General features: G+C 48.8%; 1 protein-coding gene across 8 annotated transcripts in view; it reads right to left on the bottom strand.

The window, feature by feature from the left end:
* OTOF (otoferlin) overlaps positions 1 to 19069 on the bottom strand; it is a 59329-nt gene that overhangs the window by 19995 nt on the left and 20265 nt on the right. For 3 of the 8 annotated variants that reach the window (XM_032443685.1, XM_032443686.1, XM_032443687.1), the window contains exons 6-17: positions 12747 to 12767; positions 11839 to 11886; positions 10836 to 10865; positions 7025 to 7098; positions 5200 to 5326; positions 4899 to 4953; positions 4006 to 4137; positions 3591 to 3653; positions 2899 to 2983; positions 1651 to 1810; positions 745 to 931; positions 175 to 361 (exon numbers count right to left, since the gene is read on the bottom strand). In XM_032443685.1, coding sequence (XP_032299576.1) covers positions 175 to 361; positions 745 to 931; positions 1651 to 1810; positions 2899 to 2983; positions 3591 to 3653; positions 4006 to 4137; positions 4899 to 4953; positions 5200 to 5326; positions 7025 to 7098; positions 10836 to 10865; positions 11839 to 11886; positions 12747 to 12767 — 1169 coding nt within the window. Of the gene's footprint in view, positions 1 to 174; positions 362 to 744; positions 932 to 1650; positions 1811 to 2898; positions 2984 to 3590; positions 3654 to 4005; positions 4138 to 4898; positions 4954 to 5199; positions 5327 to 7024; positions 7099 to 10835; positions 11811 to 11838; positions 11887 to 12746; positions 12768 to 13591; positions 13628 to 14363; positions 19067 to 19069 lie in introns of those variants that run through there. The other 5 variants (XM_015859849.2, XM_015859850.2, XM_015859851.2 and 2 more) reach the window with 3 other exon arrangements.

The following is a 19069-nucleotide window of genomic DNA, read 5'->3' as shown; positions in this document are numbered from 1 at the left end:
TTCAAAGAGCTCGTGTCCAGTGACTTCAGAAGGGCACTACAGTGAGTCTTGGTCACTCCAACCAAGAAGTAACTATGCCCAGGACTGGAAAGAGAGCCTGAGCTATTTTGCTATCTCTGCCCAAGGGATACCTCTCTGCTGTGAAGAAGGTCCTGCACCCCACTTTAGCTTTACCTTTGTCTCCTTCATTAGAGATCTTCCTCAAATCAATGAAATGGGTACCAATGGCCACATCATTGACTTTGTCCGAGTCTCGAATCTGGATCTTTATCCTCTTGCACAATGGGGGGAACATTTCTGTGAAGATGATTTGTTCATTCCAGAGAGGCTCATAGCTGCTTTTTTGCACTGATGTCTTCCCCTGCCGAGTGGACAAGGAAGATATTTGATATCTCTGTGGTTTATGGAGGTCACAAACATCATAGCAACCATTATGGAGAAAATTAATTCTATCCCATCTAAAACGAGGGTACACATCCATCACTCCTCCCATGTTAATGACCACTTTAGGGTCATTTCATCTTCTTTTTTTCCCTAGGAACTAGCTCTTTTCCTCTACTGGAGATGGCTGCAAACCCACCATAGTCTGCACAAGAACGGGGAACGTGACATGAAGCAAACAATGTGATTTTGCCATACATCTCAGCGTTATCATGCAAGGTCAATTGAGGCTGTCTCCTGACACCAGCATAATGTCTGGTCCTGCTTACGTTACCTCCCAGGACCACTTTGGTGCTTACCCACCTTCTGCCCTGCAAATGCCACTTGTACGTAGGGGTCTACCAAGTCCTTGTTCTCTCCAATGAGAGCCTTCTTCACATTGGCCATGATGCTGGTGTTCATACGGGGCAGGCCCTCTGCTCGATAGATCTTGATGTAGAAACGAGCCCACTGCCTCTCTGGAGGAACCCCATCTGGTAGGAGGAGGTTCCTGCAACAACAGCAAAGAGATAGTGCTGGAAACAGCTGCTGGGGTTGAAGAAGGTGAGTGAATTTAGCTTGCTTTCTGAGCACAGGCTGTAGGGAGATGGAAAGAGTTTTGCAGCCATGCATTTTATAGCTGCCTTCTTTCCACGCATCTTCCTACATTACGATGGTGAGTGGTGGTTTTGTAAGCAAAATCTTAGAGGAGCCACATGAGGTTGGAACAATCTGCATTCCACCAAAGGGATGTAATCATTATTGTCAGTGGAGTCTAAAGGATGATTATACTCAGCTTAATTTAGACATCTAAAGCCAGTCAGCCAACTGGGATGTTATAAGGGCCTTTTCCTTTGTCATGATAGAAGGGGTGTGTATTTTGGGGTGAGAATCAAACTCCACCAAATGGCTTTTATTCGAAGAATTTGCTTTCCTCTTCTGGGAGAAGAAATGAGAGCCACAGGGTACGATGTGAACAAAACTTCTGGAGCTGTTGCTAGATTTGTCCAAGACAAAGTGGCATAATGTAACTGTGAGCAGCACAGAACAACTCCAGGCAGTGTCTCAAGCCCTCGGGCTGCAGCAAGTCAAGAAATCAACACCAGCATTTTGCCTCAAGGCTGAGAAATGGATTTGAAAGCCTGTGGTTGTACAAAGAGATATTTAATTAGCCCAAAGCATTTAGGGCTAGAATGAGGTTTTACACTCCTTTGTTTTTAACTTCCATACCCTTCAATGTCATCCTCCTCTGTCTCGTTGGCTTTGTGGGGTGTCTTGATGTTGTCCCCTTTCCCCACAACAGCGATGTCACACTTCAGGTAACCTTTCAGCCCAGCAGTGAGATCCTCAGGGTCAGAAAGGATGGCCCATTTGTGGTAGAACTGATGCTCTGGAAGCCAGAGGACAAGACCATCATTTATTGGAAGAAATACAGAGTACCGGATATTGGAATATAGTTGAATATAGAATGTTGAAATAAAAGACAGAAACACAGTGATTTTGGAGGTATCTTTTCTGCAGGTATGGTCATGTGCTCAGCTCTGCCATACTGCAAGCACTGGGCCATCGAAGAGGCAATGTTATTCCATGCAGAACAAGCTTTTTACAGGTCTCCTGGATGTGTATTTGCTTTATCAGTCCCATAGCCAGGACCAGTATCATTCCTTGATTCAGGGACTGGTCTTTTCATGCAGAAGTATACTGGGGAGTCTGGCAGTGAGCAGTGAGCTCATGAGCTAAATGAACTCTCCAGGGTCTCCTTTGGACTCCTTTCACACAGTTCTCTAAATGAATCCCATCCATGCCAGCTCTCACTTGAGGACAGGATGCCAAAGGCATTCAATGCTCTTTCACAATTCTATAAAACAGGTTGCCTGAAACAGATGTGCTATAAACGATGCCCATAACTGCACAACAGATTTTATGAGCACGCATAGGGCCCATCTGTGCTAAGTCACTGAGGGCTTTACCATCAGCCAGCAACACGGCAGCAGCTCTGATCAACCTCTTTCTCATTGTATGTGTGCAATCTCTCTTTCTTGGTTTAAATGCCAGCTACATAGGGCAAGATCCATTCCAGGCTTAAAAGGGCTCTGAGCACCTGATGGAACTGCAGGTGCCCCTGTTCATTGCAGAGGAGTTGGACTAGGTGATCTTTAATGGTCCCTTCCAACTCAGGTGATTCTATGGTTCTATGAAATCAGGCTATCTATCTGGAAGGGAAATGTCTTGCTTACTTAAATAGCCTGGACATCTTCAGGAGGGCTGCCAGAGCCAGAGAGCATCTCAGCCTGCCTGTTGTGTCTTATTTCAGATGGGTTATGCCATCTTTTCTGGAGGAGCCAGAGTGATTTGTTTACATCTCAGATTCTAATTAAAGACCATCACCAGAGGAAAGAAAAGCCTGCCTAGATCCCTTACAAAGGCATTTCTCAATGGCACAGGTAGGCATGTTGGCAAACTGTGGTTATTACGCACCAGGCTGGGTGTAAACTGTCCCAACATCCATCTTGAAGGAGCCCACCAAAGTCCCACTGCGCAAGAGGTTTTTTGAGTGGATCACCTGGAAATCAAGAGGGGGAGAAAAGTGAAAGGGAACAATGCAAACAAATTCATCTTTGAAACATGATACAGTTTTTAGCCACTATAGCAACAAACACTGGGATGTTCAATTGAAGGAAGGGTCTTTAGGATGATTGAAATCTCTCTGATTCCCTCTGTGAGAGAAGTTGCATGACCAGTCTATGCATAGGATAGATATACAAGCTCCTAATTAGTGTGGTTTGGTTGGTGACTCTATGAATCTCCTTGCTCACTGCCCTCTGTGGCTCTGGAGGGACTGTTTTGGTTTTAAGATCTGTAGTTCTGTATTTCAGCAATAGCTCTGCCCAGCTTCATGGTCTGGGAGGGTCTTGCTTCCCAAAAGCCAAAACACATAGGCTGAGGCTCTGACACACCAGCCATCAGCTCTGGAGGGGACTACAAGCACAGCTGGGTGGTCCTGGTAATGAAGGCAGTAATAGAGGGGGACCAGAACTCTGCAAAAGTGGTGGGGCTTATAGGGCCAGACACCTCTGCTCCTGTCAGGGACTCAAATCCGTCCACAGTGCATGAGTAAAATGGACTCTTAAAAGCTCAGAGGAAAGGGCAATGCCAGCACGCTCACTTACAGACAGCTTGATGATCTTATCAAACATGACATCTGGGGGCACGTGGAAATCGAAGACAAAGTACTGAAAGGGAAAGAACAGGTGTGAAGGCAGGAGAGTGGCTCCTTTTGGGTTAAAAAACAGCGTTACAGAACCATGGACTATGCAGTACTGGAAGAGATTCCCAAGGAGCACTGATTACTCGCGTAGCTCCTCATACCACCACCCAAACCCAAAACCTATGTCTGAGAGTGGTGTTGCAATGATCCCTGAGCTCCTTCAGCTTGTGGTCAAGCCCACTGCCCTCCTTCCCTAACCTCCACCTCACCCTCCCCTGATGCAGAACAAACCTAGGTGACAAGAAATCCCATTTTACTAATATCAATATAGCACCAGAGGAGCAGGAGCAACGACCATCCTTGGAGAAGAGACCCACCTCATTGTAGTAAGGGCAGTTGGTCGATTCCTTCATGGATGTGTACTTCTTCTCCTCCCCAACCTCCACGCAGACCACAGGGTCCATATTAAGCCCAACCAGCTGCCGGGCCTCAATGACAGTGATGCTGACCTGTGGAGAGATCCCATGCCCAGTGGTGCAGCAGCCAAACCAACCCAGCACATCTTCACTGCTCACATATTGGGCATCACAATGTTTGGAAACACATTGAGCCCCTCTGGAGGTTGTCAGGTGAGTACTTTGATCACAGATGAGATTCGCCTTCCCCCATAAACACCACCCAAGTGATCCTCTTGCTCACAGTGGTCTTTATGTTCTTGCAGTTGAAATTTGCTTTGCACCTTTCCCTTCCTCTTTATGTTCTGGTTACATAACTCCTGAACCCAGCACTCTAGCTTTCTGTGTGTCTCTCTCTTCACTCTAGGCTCATTACACGCGTAACTAAACCTCTTCCACACCCTGCTTCTCCTGTTTGCTTTCATTTTGGGTTGCAAAGTGGATGCTGCAAATGTTCTGCAAGAAATCTATCACAAAAAATCTTTGTTTGCAACACTCTAAGGAATCCCCGTGGACACGTTGCTGCACTGAGCTGAGTGGCAAGGACAGAAAGCTAAAATGCTGCTGAATCAGCCCAGCTTGGTGAAAATGAGAAAAGAAACCAATTTATGGATCACACTGGCACCAACAAGCCCAGAGATGCTCAAGCGGCTCCAGTTCTTGCTCCTGGACCCAGAGCTGTCCCATGGGCAGATGGGGATACATGTTGGAATGAGGTGGTTCAGCTCCTCAAGTAACAATGCTGTTGACCATAACACCTGCAAAACATCCTCCCCTCTGTGAGCTGTGGTTGGGGACACGGGATCATCACCCACCTGGTAATCCATCGGCCTCCCAGCACTCGGTTCCATTTTGATGTCAGGTTTCGACCTTTGGAGGGGCAGAAGAAACCCTCAGTCAAACAACAGATCAATTCACTGCAAACCATGACAGAGCATTGGCAGCCCCTCCTCTGTCTGAGTCTGAGGGATTTAACACCAGAGGCTGCAAACCATCGCTGAACATTTGTGCTCTTTGTAGCAGGTTGGATATTTCCCCATAACACTGCTTGCACAGGAGAATGGGATTTCCAGTACACCCCATCTTTTGGACATGGGATGCTAAGTGCGCCCTCACCTCTTGTTTGAGACATTGGTGGTGACAGCTGTGACAGAGGCCAAGGAAATGGTGTCTGGGTCCAGCCCCCCTCCAAGTCTCATGACTTTTCGGTCCAGGTCTTCTGCCTCCAGAACAGCGGGTTCATCTGCATAAACACACAGAGACAAAGGAATGTCTCTCATTGTTTCCACTCGGTGAATAATTAAAGGTGCAGGGAAAGGTAACCAATACGTCCTATCAACCTCACCCGATAATACAAAGAACAATGGTCACCAGGTCAGCTCACAGACAGCCTGGTCTGAAAGGGATTAAAAATAGGTTTGCTTCATGTGACATGTTATTCCGCCCAGGCAACGTGTGGTTTTGTGAAGCTTTGGAAAAGTGAAAAATGAGAAACAAACCAGACGTCAAAGGGTGAAACAGCATTTGAACAAGATGCAGCTCTAGCTGTGGGGTAAACACAATAAACCATCTAGTTCTGGGCTAGAGGGGTATGAAAGAACAAGAGAAAGGGGCCTTTATCCTCACTGGAAGTTTTGATTGAATCAAAAGCAGATCACCCAGGGAGGACCCCAGCAGATTCTGTCCTCCTACATGCAATTGAGTGGCCAAAAAAGCACCTTTCTTGCTTGGTTTTTGATGACTTGTCCTGTCTGTTGGATGTAAGCAGGACCAGCACCCTTGTGTGGGGCAGCATAAAGAAAGCAGACTATGGTGTAGGAAGGACGCTGGTTTCAGATCCTGGGCACACTGGGAAGGGTTTCTGTCATCACACACATTGTCCTGAGCCTACACGTCATTGCCATGGCCATTGGGAAGCTCAGTGAGCACTGCAGCATATGGTCCAATGGGATGAGATTCAGTGCATGTTGCTGGATAACCAAAAGGTGCAACACATCCACCTTATCCCATCATCAGGTGCAATAGCAAGGGTCTGAGAGAGGGAATCAGGGGATCACAGGGAGTGGGAGGGAATCTGGAGATCATCCAGTCCAACCCCCAAAGAGACGGTAAGAGGTGAGGAAAGCCCTGGAAAAGCATGCAAGAAGCACATGGATAGCTGGGAAAGAAGATACTGTTTGAATATCAGCTGCCAGTGGGTGCAGGGAAATCACACAGAAACAGCATCTAAAATGACATTTCATCCTTGGCCACAAAAAAGGCATCCTCCTGATTCTTTGCCATCGAAACCCAATACTTTGTTCGGAATGGAAACAGCAATGAATTTCCGATCACTGACGCTCTGCGCGTTTCCAGAAAGGCATCCAATTTCAGCATGGGACAGACAGCCCCACAGCAGCTCAGCCCTATTGCACTGTGCATGCACCGAGGGTGAAATCATGCTTTTTGCTGCCATGTTTGCAAACAATCCCTAAAAATAAGCTGGAGGCTGCCTACTGGACCTGCAGGGCTTCTGCCACAGTTGCATGTGGTGGGAGGCTCTCTCCATAAGTTCTTCCTCCCATTTCTCCATGAAGACCTTCTCTACAGATCTTCTCTTGTGCACCATATACCCTCTCTCCAACCTCTGGTTTGTGGGCTGGCTGTGCCCAACACAAGCCCCGCATAGGGTCTCTCAGATTATTTCCTGGGAGGTTGTTAAAACAGTACTGGAAGAAGGATTGGAACACACTGGAACAGGTTGCCCAAGGAGGCTGTGGATGCCCCATCCCTGCATCATTCAAGGCCAGGCTGGATGTGGCTCTGGGCAGCCTGGTCTGCTGGTTGGTGACCCTGCACATAGCAGGGGGTTGGAACCAGATGGTCATTGTGGTCCTTTTCAACTCAGACCATTCTATGGTTCTATGATTCTATGAAGGAACAACCTTCTCCCAGCACCCACCTTGCTTCCGATGGTCATCTTTTGTGGGACGTGCCTTGCCAAGCTTCATGGCTGAAAAAACTCCTTTCCCAGCTCTGTAAGAGGAAATAAAGACCAAACACTGAATCCTGTGTTTTCAATGCTGATGTTGGGTGTGGGGACAAAAGGAACCCTTCAGAACTGGAAGCAAGAGAGGAAATATCAGCTGAAAGACCAATAGAGACAACAGCAAACAAAGGCCTCGTATTTCCTCAGTATTGATCCCCAAGCTGGGATAAAACACAGTTGGAGTACAGCAACAGCAGCCAAACTCTTCCACCTGCCCCACACCTCCTCTCTCTGCTCACCCCTGTTGCTCCCCATTGTGAGGCTGCTCCATAGGGCACTTATCTAAAGCCATCTTTGTAATAAAAAACATACTTGGTGTTTGTTACACCACAGCCTCATGGATCAGGACAGCATAGATGAACTCAACACCTAGCTTCTGGTTTGCTCTGTTACAGCACTAAATTGCAGAGGAGTGCCCTAACCTGCATGCAGCACAGTACTGCAGGATGATGCCAACTGCCCACAAAAACCAGTGCTCAGTAAATGATAGCACTATGTGCTGCAGGGTGGATTGCTCCCAAATACACGTATAACCGCGACAGCAATGGGCAATAACAACATTGCAGGTATTTTTGGGAGACAGGATTTCCTGGATTTCCCCACCTCAGCTGTAATTCATTTTCCTGAGGCCAAAAGACAAAGGCATCTCTTTTGGGGGGAAGAAGTCCTGACATTGCAGCCAGTCTGATGCATACAAATAACAGCTGGATGCCTGTAGGCTGCTGACAGAGGCAGAGCAAACAAGAAGAATATTAAGGGGAATAGGAGAATAATGTATTCACCAAGGTGAGGGGGGAGGTGGTATTCAACCAGGGCAGAAGGCCAGCATAAGATAAAGGAACTATTTACAGCTGAGGTTTAACTGGAATTAAATGCTCAGGACTCAGGTCTCTCTTGTAGCTGTGATTTCTTTGTGGGACTGATGGAGAGCAGCAGTTTCTCAGTGGGCAATTGTAACCCTGGAATAACTGTACCAGAAAGGACCTTACAGCCAGCCCAGCCACAGCCTCTGCCATAGGGACACCTCCCACCAGCCCCAGGCTCCATCCATTGCCAAAGATACTGCCAGAGATGGGACACTCACAGTTCTCTGGGCTGCCTATTCCAGGGCCTCACTAATTCCTTGGACAGTAAAACAAAGCAGAAAAGCAGTTGGTGATGGGTCTCAGTAGGAACTTGCAGGGAAGACTCCGGCACTGCTTGTGCCTCACCAGGACCCAAAACAGCAAGCTCATTGCAAGGACATCAAGGGTGTATTGGGTCCTGGATAGAACAGCATCTGATGTGGGAATGATGAGGGTGGTTTGGGGCGGTGTAGAAGAAGATGTGGAGATGGCATTGTAAGACATAGTTCGGTAATCGTAGAATGGATTAGGTTGGAAGGGACCTTTAAGATCATCCAACTCCAAGCCCTCTGCTATAGGAAAGGACGCCTCCTTCCAGACTTGGGACTTGGTAGGTCAGGTTGATGAAGGCTTGACCTTGAAGATCTTTTCCAACCTTAAAGAATCAATGATAATATAAGACTGGGACTAAGCCAAGACTCATCTTGTGAATGACCCATCCCAGCAGGACCAGCCCAGCCCCTTCTGCAAGGATGAGCATTGCAGTCAGTGACCCTTCACTGCCAGCTGAGTCATAGTGAATGTGCCGGGGAGATCAGCCACAGCAGTCTCTCACATATCCCCAAAGGCAACTTAACTGCATCAGAAGACCCAGAGATGGGAAATCTACATAGTGACAACCTCCAGCTCATTCACAAGATGAGACTTGGCTCAAGGTCCCTCAGAGGAGAAAGCTTTAGGCAGCGTCCCCTGCTCCCACACCCCAATCACATTTCCCTGCTGCTTATATCAGCCCCACCTGTATCCTTCCCTGATCCTGGTGTTATCTGCATGGAGCCTGGCCCCAGGGATATCTAGGAAGTGGCCACACAGGGAAAAGAAAACTAAGAAGTGGATGAAAACAGATTCTTGTAAATTTTGGCCATGCCAAAGAGAAGGGAAAGAGCAAGCAAACAGCAAGGAGAAAGCCATTCTAGATGCTTCGCAAGCAGATGCCCCGGTGATCCATCCCTGCAGCTCCATCCCCTTCCCAAGCCTCATCCATTACCTTCTCCAAGCCAGATGAACAATGACACATCCCACAGCTGCCCCCTTCCCAGTCCCCATCCCACAGGGTACTACCTTCACCTGTCAGCTCTCCGGGACCCGGCTTCCTCCAGGAGAAGGGCTCAGTGGTGACAGGAGAGCCACCAGCAGCACACCTATGGTGGGGCAGCCATCCCTGTACGCGGGTTAGGACCAAGCATAGATGGAGACCCCCACCAAGCCTCCTCTTCAGGCACAGCAGGGTCTTGGCAGTGCTGAAGAAAGGCTGTGCCAACCCTGTGTTCCTCCCACCAAACTAAAACGAGGAGAGAAATGGCCACAGCCACCCTACAGCGTGGATGGGGAGCTGGCAGTGAGCTGACACCATCCCCACGTGAATATTGCATGAGGAGCAGTGAACCTGAGATGCCAACACAGGCAGCGTAGTGCCACCCAGAGCAACCCCCTCTGCCACAGCCCAGCTTTGGCCCGGTTTGTTAAAGAATGCCAGCTCACCTGCCTGCTCCCATCCAGTGCAAGCTGCTAGCCCACTGCAGCCTTGCTTGGTAGCAGAGCTCCTGCAAGGCAGGGGGTGAAGGACTGAGCACTTCAGTGCTGTTCCCAACTCAAGCCAGGATTCCAAGAAAGCTTAACCCTCTATTAGGTACAAGAGAACCCATCCACCCTCCCACAGTGCTCTTCCTTTGGATTTTCTGTTGTCTGAGCAAACAGATTGCCTCCCATTGATGACAAAATGCACATCCTGCAGCTGACAGAAGAGCTTGGCTTTGCCCCTTTTGGGTTGCCCCGTGTGGCTTTGCTAGAGAGGAACACATAGGGACAAGCAGATTTGAAGGCATGTATAGGGAGCTGGAAGCAGCCTCTCTCCAGGCCAGCTCCTAGTTAAAGATCTAGTTGCAGGTTTCTGGTTAATTATTCATGGCTGAACATGACACTTTAATCATTGCTTTTTACTGGGGAGTTGAGATCAGGGAAAGGGAGCAGGGTGGCCTTCATGGTCCATTTCCTTGTAGGAATGATGTCCATCAGGTGGGTGCTGCCTCCATTCTTGTAAAGAACACCTTTACACACAACTGACACAGCAAGATACTGCTGTAAACTTGACTTTAAGCAGCAGTGCAATAAATAGGAGCCAGAAGAGAGCACGCTGATTGGGAACACCCTATGCTGGGGCAGGGATTGTCCCTGGGCAGCAGATATCAGCCTGCACTCTCAGGAGACTGGAGCTTAAGTTTCAGCAGATCTGTTACACCTGAGAGTTGCAGGATGCTGCTCTTTGGACAGTGCTCCAACACAGCTTGGTATGGGCACAGCATGAGGAGCTGGGGTAAAAGCAAACAGGAGCCTAAGTAATATCTATATGGGTGATGCAGAAGGCTGGCCTGTGGGCATTGGAGTTATAAATCTGATGCTAAATCTTGTTTCCTCAGTCCTGTGCTGATAACCTGCACCCAAACCATCCCCCTGCCCCATATGCCCCAGAAATCTAAAGCTTCTCTAGACATAGCAGTCTCAGCTTTAGAGAAAGGGAGAGCATGCCACGTGCATGTGGAACACAAACCAAGCCAGAAGAGCTGGAAGCAAAAGAGTAGGAGCACAGAGAGCCAACCTACTTGTGCTCCTTTGTCTTTTCTTTGCCTTTGCTGGAGCCAGGGTTGTGCATCAAGGGGACAAAAGGCAAATTTCAGTGCACATCAAGAACTTCATCAGACCAGAGAAGGAAAAAGGAGCTGCCTTTCCCCTTACAGAGCCTTACAAGCTTTCCCAAATAACCCCATCCCCAACTGTAGTACTGCCACAACCCTACCTCCTTGTTCCCCTCCCTAGTCCCTCTTTCTATCCTGCCTAGTCTCTCCTTTAATGCATCAGCAAAGTAGGAGGAGAAAGCAATTAACCAGCTGCCAAAGATAATTAGGAGGCCTGGGTTTTAATTACAGTTTGTTGCTTCCTTTCTCCCTATGGCTGTGACTGTGCTGGGGACACAGAATGGGAGGGTGTCTATGGAGCATGGCCCTCTGGTTGTCTGTTCTAGAATAGAACCTACAAAAATATATATTAAAAAAAAAGTAAATGGTGTGTGAAGTGGGTTTTTAGACAGATTCACCTGAGCAGGATCCTGCCCAGCTATGGCTAAAGCCTTTCCAAATTCCCATGGAGGTGCCTCCACCTCAGGATGCTGCAGGGCCTGATCAGCCATGCCCAGTTGTGAGTATGAGCTGTGTTGTTCTGGGAGGTGGGGGGGGGGATGCAGAAGTACCTGGCATTGCACTACATTACAGATAATCTTTTTCAAGGGCCTCAATGGAACAGCCAATGCTGGATTATTCTCTTTCTGTCCCATCCCTCATCCCCTGACCCTTCCACTCCACCCCTCACTGCAGAAGGATGCTTCTCTGACTGCAAACAGCCACAGTCTAACATTTTTGTGCTGGAAAAGAATGTAAATTTCCCACTTGTGGCACCAGCGGAGAATCCCTACTTTGTGTCTTCATGCAAGTTGGTCTTAAGCACTCTGGAGAGCACAGGTGAACTTGAGGTCCTGCTCTGGAGCTGTTTGAATGGAAACCAATAACACTGCTAAAAGCGGCCCCAGGAAGGGATGGGGGAGTCAGGTACCTGAATGGCAATGTGAGGTGTCTTTTCTCTTTCCCCTTAGCTTTAGCTCTGCAATCAGAAAGATCGATTCCTTCAATGGGATTCATCCTGCTGCAGTGACAAAGACCCACACCCACCTCCTTTCCTCAAAACCTCCATCAGTATCATGCATCAAGCAACCAACCCAACCCAGTTCACCAGCATGCCAGAGCAAGATCTCACTGCACCAGGATTGCATAGACAGAATGGGTGAATGGATGGAAGGATGGAAGGAAGGGTAGATGGATGGAAAGGTGGGTGGATGGATGGATGGATGGATGGATGGATGGATGGATGGATGGATGGATGGATGGATGGATGGATGGATGAAGAAATGGAGTGGCACTGGAATGAATGGACAGACAGTAGACCTATGCAGGAGTTGATGGGTAGAGGGATAGATGGAGATAATTGCATTAATGGACAAATGGAAATAAACACAGTGATATAGGTTGATCATACTGAGATGGATCAATGAATAGACAGATGGAAAAAGTAACATTAAGATGAGGTGGTACCTCAAATTGTATTGGGATGAATGGAGAGAAGGATGGATATGGAAGGATGGATGAGTAGATGGGTGAGTGGGTGGGTTGATAGCTATGCAAACAGAAAAATACTATCCTCTGATTTCCTTTGGAAGTCCCTTGAGTAGAAGGAAATAAGTCCTTGATGGGCATAGGTGGGAATGCAATCTACCCGCACTTTGGAGAGGATGGGATGGGGTGAATACAAGAAACCTCTGTCCCCAAGAAGAGGTCAGGAAGCAGTTAGGTCCTTTCCTCATGTCCAGACAATGTGCAGGGGTTGGCATGCTAACATGCAAGTCTCATGCAAGGACACAGCATGCCCAGAGGGCCTGAGCAAAGGAGGGATACCATCCCCAGTACCTGGTGTCTTCAGGGTCTTCGCTGTTTGGAAGAGACACAGCCAGGAAAGTGAACATGAGAAAGAACCAAACCCACCCGAAAGGATATGCCCTCCCACAGCCCATGGGAGCCCACTGGGACAGGGGAAGGGAACACTGGCTGCAACCCCACTCTGGTAGGATCCTCCAGAGGTGATGCTGAGAAGGTTCATTTAATGCAGTGTTCACCACTTCGGCCTTGGTCAGCACTGCATGGCAAGGTAGTGATGAGGCTAGGTTAGGATCATCATCCTGGACCCATGCATGGCAGCTGAATTGTCTCATATTCTCTGCCTTTGGGAGTCCACTAGCCCTGCAGACGAGCGACCCTCACCATGTTACATGGGATTTGTCTGTAGAGGCAGGATCTGCCTCCCTCTGCCATGCAACATAGGAGAGGTTTGCAGGCATGGTTGGGTCCCCCAGAAAGCCTCTGAAACTTCTGCTTCTGGGGTCAGCTTTACCCAGGTTCTCTCCCCTTATTCTGCTCTTCTGAACCTGAGGCAGCTCTTCAAGGTGAAATCTGCACTTGAGCTGTCCACTGGGATAAAGATTTGGGGTTCAGCACAGTTTAGCTTGTGTCCCAAATCCAGAATGTTTCTATGCCTGGGACATGGGGTGACTGGCCAGGTTGGATGTGGATTTGAGCAACCTCATTTGGTAAGAAATGCCCCTTCTCGTGTCAGGGGTTGGAACTGGATGTGCATTAAGGTCCCTTCCAACCCAAACCACTCTGGGATTTGGTGAATCTATGACTAGAATGGGATGGGATAAGAGCAACCCCCCCAATAAAAAGTCAGGATACCACCAGCCATGACATTTTGGTACCTTGCTACTGACTTGTATCCGTCGTTAAACTTAATCCTGAGTGAGGCACAGAAGAGAAAGAGAAATACAACCACAACGTCAGGCTTCTTGAAGTAGGCCACTCTCAGCAAGGCAAACATTGACCTGGTCAAGCCAGTGCATGGTGACATCCCTTCTTACAGGGATGCTGGTGTTGCCAAACCACGGTTCTCCACCAGAAGATAAGAAAGCTGATAGACTATGCCCAAACCTGAAGCAGGGAGTCCTTCCGCTCCCTGCCATCCATCAGGTGGTTTCATCACCAAGTTCAACGCCAGTGCTTGGCAATGACCCCAGCTTTGGAGCAAGTGACCCAAGGGGATAATTTGCAGCAGGCTGAACCCAGTCAGGCATGGCCTGGGACCACTGGGCATGCACAAGAAAAGGCAAGATCAATAATTTACTAGGACCAGATTGCTTTCTGCTGCAGAGCTCTGTCCTGCCCATGAATATTTTAAGGTCAACAGTGATCAAGTGATGCTTCCTGAGAGCTCAGTTTCAAGGTGGTCAACAGCTGTGATGTGCACAGCCCCATCGCACTGGAATCTGGGCAGTCTGGCAGCTCACAATGGACACTGCACAGTGAATAGGCTCCGACCTGTGAGCCCTGATGAAATGAATAGATCTGGATTTTACTTATCTGAATCTCCAAGTTTTGACATTTAAACTTGGATTTAAGTAAGAGCAAGGCTCTGAGAGCATCTCAGCAGAGCTTCAGGGCCATGGTCTGAGCAGGTCTGAGCTGGATATTTACCTAGTGTGCTGATCTTCTTCTGCATCATCTCCAAGGCTGAGGGAATTACAGACAGAGGAAAAAAATGACTGTGGTGAGAAGTTAGAGAGTTTCTCATTGTTTAAAACAGAGGGTAGAGGAATAACCTCAGAACACAACAACACAGCAAACCACTCCATGCATGCCCGTGGCACTGAATCGAAACTCCTTCTGCTGGTCAAACTGGTTGAACTGGATGGGCTCCCCATTAGAGTGGAAGTTAACCAGTCCTATCCATCCTGACCTCTTTCCTCCCTTCTGCCTGGGGTGAAAATTGCTCTAAGAGAAAAGTGGCTCAGGCTGGAAAGGGCTGTGTTGGGTCAGTGCTGTGGCCTGTGCTGACTGCATGGAGGCAGTGGGCACCAAGCTATGTTTCAGCTATCCCAAAGCACACCGTCTGCCTCCCCAGCAAAGGCACAAAGGCAAACTCTTATACATTGAAGAAAAAAAAGAAGAAAATGCCCTCTTGTCCCAAGTGTTGTTCCCTACTTTCTTGGCTGCTCCTGCTGAAAGTCACAGGGACTGGATTGCTCCTTAGTAATGAGGTTAAGGCTATTTCTTCCCAATCCATGTTGCTTCAGTGCACCTCAGTGTATGAGACCACCTTGCTTTTTGGAGGGCCCTTTTGTTTTCCCTCATCCTCTTATAACAGCTGCCTTGTCTCATCTCCATCTTGTTTGGCTGGACCCAGTGAGCTGCCAGAAGTGGTCAGCAGAGGTCTGTTGCTGGACTCCAGCTGTGGTAGGGATGGTAGGGAGGTGCTCTGTGGCAGGTCACTATATGGTGAGAACCTGGTGCAAAGACATCCATGTCATGCATGAAACCACAATGTCCCTCTCCCCAATTTTCTCTAACCTAACAAGATTCTCCTGAGGGATCCATCTGCACACAAGGGGTTAAGCTATGAAGAAACACAGAGGCTGTACTTTAAGAACATGTGCCCAAAGTAACAGCCACCTGCTGTCATTCAGCATGAAATAGCAGGCACCAGCTCCTGTGTGGTGCGTCATGAAAGGAGACCACAAAGGGCAAGGGGTTTTGTAACCTCCTTCTGCAGTCCCCAGTGGGTTTTTGGGGAGATTCTGCTGGTGATGATGGCGTTTATCTCTGAGGCTGCTGCTGCTGAACACAAAACAGGCTTCTAGGCTGCTTTCTGCACATTATTGACTGCAGCCTGATGTTGGTTCTGTGCTATTTGTCTCTGCCTGAGCAGTCAGCAGGGAGCACAGGAGGTGCTCCAGCCTTTTTGATGTTTTTTCCCTGTTGTGGAGGAAAAAAGAGCAAAATAGTTCTGCAGCTGCACTTTCTTACCAGGAACCATGCTGGGGCTTTATGAGGAGCAAATGGCCATCCCTATGGGGTTTGTACCTTGGGCAAGGTGGTGAAGGGTAGTAGCATATCCCTTGTTGTCTGCTGTGAAAATGCTCAATGCCATAGCATCCCCATCATCCTCAACATCCCCACCATCTCCCCCCAGAGCATTGTTACCTCCCTGAGCAGCCCATGGATCTAAGGACCATCCAAGCCACCCAACGGAGGTGACAGTGATCCTATTAACCAGGTCATCCATTCCCATCTGCCTGCACACAGCTTTAAGTTCTTGCACCAAACTGCAAAGTAAAGACAGAAGTTTGGCCATCTTTGTGTTCCTGGTTGTGGCTGCTGCTCTTCACGTATCAAGGCCCACTTTTTTTCCCCACCCCTGCAAAGGGAATCAGCTGAATAATAAAATGATGTCTCTAATGAGCCGTAAGAGGCAGCTTAGTGATGGAGATGATGCTGACAGCCTGTGGAAATCCAGGGAGATTTTCCCATTGCCTTCAGTTGGATTTGAAGTTCCCCCTAGGAGGACACAGATGATGGAAGCAGCCTGTGAAGACACACAGTTACAGAGCTGCCAAGATTTTTTCCTGCTTGCTGGGTATGAAAAACAGCCATGCTTCTTTACACAGCAAAATGAGTAGTGCAAGGACACACTCCTGCCTCTAGAGCCAAACTGCCTGGCATCCAACACTGCCCCATCCAAACAGAGGTTCTAGATGGGAAATTCCTGTCTGCCCTTTGGGTCTGTTCTGAGGTGTCATCGTGGTGCTTGGGTTTACCTGAACTTTTCTTTCCTGCATCTCTTCTCAAACTCTTTCTGGGACAAGGTAGGGAACAAATCAACACTGCACGGCAAGAAAAACCACCACAAAGGGAAACTGCACAGCTTCATGCACAGCACAGGGAGCTCATTCCACCCCAAAGCCATTTCTCCTGGATCCCAGTGCTCCTCCTGGCAGCTGAGCGTCCTTTCCAAGGATGCTTCTACAACTGCCACATCACGGATCCCCACCAGTTCTCCCGCAGATGAGAAGTGGGAATCCAGAAGTGACTCTCGTGGCACATCCAAAGGGACAGGAGCAGCACAGCACCGCAAACACCACTGCCATCAGCACCACGGGCGGCGGACAGCTCACACTGCCATCAGCACCGCGGGTGGCGGACAGCTCCCTACCTCGTGTTGAGGGAACCCTGGCTGAGGGTGTCCCCCTCTCCCAGCAGTTCATCCTCGCTGTGATAATACATCTCGTCCTCTTCCATCCTGTGAGTGTGGTGACATGGAAATCATCAGCCCCTTCCCTGCTTGCCTTTCATATTGGTGCTGACATCAATGACCAGCAGTGCCTGGGATTGGTGAGGATAAGTGCAGAGCAGCAAGTGCTTTGATGCAGGGCAGGTCTCCAGCCAGAAGGCACAGGAGAGACCCTTGGGACCAGGGAAGCAGGTTGAACCTTGGGCCACCTATTGAGTTTTAGTGCAGTTATCCATGTTCTGTCTTGCTTGGAACAGTGGAAAGAGCATGCCTTGCTTTTTGGGGGGGGTGTCCACTCTCCACTGGAAAGGACATGCAAACCAGCCTCAGAGAGTCCTGCACCTACTCAGCAGCCTGCAACCACCATGTGCCCCTGTGCATCCTGTAGGTGTGCCCAGCAAACCACTCTGAAATATGCCCTGATAGCATCTGTAGGGCTACAGGAGCTGTCTTCCACCTCTGGCTGAGCTGGACGTCTTAGCTGGACTCTACAGCCCCTTTCCACAGCCTTTAAACACAACTCATCCCACACCCTGCAGGCTTCTGCTGCAGAAAAACCCTTCAGTCCCTTCAACATCGTCCCCTCTTTGGCAGCATCACGGTCCACCGAGCTGGGAAACGAGTCTGCACTTTCCATTTGCTTGAAAACTCACAGGTTTCAGCCCAATTCACACAGTTAATTAAGTGCCTAGGAGTGATGTGAGCAGCTGGGGATAACTTCCCTCAATCTCTCTCCATGGGGAAAAAGAGATGTTGCCCTTATATGGCCGTAATAAAGTGCTGAACACAGGAAGAAAGCAAACACTGTTGAAGCACACCACTGCAGAAGCTCAGGGTGGGGGATGTATGGTTTCAGCAGTGCCAGAGATGTAAAAGCTTGTTGAAAAGCAGTTATTTAAGGGTTTAAGCTATTTAATTTATTAGGGCTATGCTTGGATTCACCCCTCCAAGCTGGGTTCCCGTATGGGTTTGCAGACACTGGGGCTATCTGCCTCTGACCTACAAGTACCTTGCATGCTGTTAGACTGTGACAGTCATCCAGGGGCTGTATGGTCCTGGGAGAGCACTGGACACCCATCTCCACTCCCTTTGTCTGCCCCATGTTCAGCCTCTCCCCTCTGCCTGCTTATCTCTTCTCACAAGACTTTGAGCAAATTTGGGACTTTGAGGTCTCCACTCTTCCCGTTCAGCTCAAGAGCTATTGCAAACAGACAGATGGAGCCACTGTAATGGATAACACAGCTACAGAAATTCTGTAAATCTGGCTGAAAATCTGGTTCAGCAGCCCATGAAAACAATACAAACATGCACAAGTGGCTTTACATTTGCAAAACTCCTACTTGAAGAGCTGTGCCAGGATTTGAACATGGGGTGTGCTGAAAACGAGACAGCATCACTGTGGCTCTTGACCTCAGTGCCCATCCATGCCTTGGCTTCATGGATGGCATTTGAGGTGGTAAAGGCTCCTCAGAGCCCTGAGCGCCTATAAGCAACAGCTCACAGCAGAACTGATTCCAGCTTGCACTTCATCCCAGTGGACAACCATCTGCAGTGTCCCCAGTCCTGAGCCATCTCCACCCATTCCAGTGATCAGGCTGCATTTGTGACTGGTTACAGCTGCTCTGTGTCGAGAAAAAGAAAGGGACCTCTCATGGGCTTGTTCTCACCTGGTGTTACATCCTATGGGCTTAGAAAACATCACTGTTCCCCACCAGTTCTCCCATGATGACAAGGAGCCTTAAGTTAATAGAAAACTGGTGACAGCCCCATCAAGATGCAAGACCAGAGACATCTGCAAATAGCTCTAACAACATCCAGAAAGATGAGTCCAGGCCAACAGCTGAGCATTTAGTCCTCCCTAGATCTGTACAGAACTACATTTGCAAGCCAACCATGTGCTCCAGGCAGGCATGCTGGAACAAAGGGACTTGTTGGCACCGGCGGGTAGACTCCTACAAGCCATTTTCACCTTGAGCTGTGGCATGGATCTCCTGATTTCTGTGGGATGCGGTGCTCCTCAGATGTGGAGCTACCCAGCTGCTGGTGCAGTGCTGTCCCTTGGTGCCAAGCTAAGCCCTCCCCAGCTCTGCTGCCCTCACATACCTCCATGCAC

The sequence above is a fragment of the Coturnix japonica genome, chromosome 3, assembly GCF_001577835.2.
Source record: "Coturnix japonica isolate 7356 chromosome 3, Coturnix japonica 2.1, whole genome shotgun sequence".
Classification (NCBI taxonomy): Eukaryota; Metazoa; Chordata; class Aves; order Galliformes; family Phasianidae; genus Coturnix; species Coturnix japonica.
The sequence above is the reverse complement of the archived record's forward strand: the minus strand, read 5'-3'. Positions and strand labels throughout refer to the sequence as shown.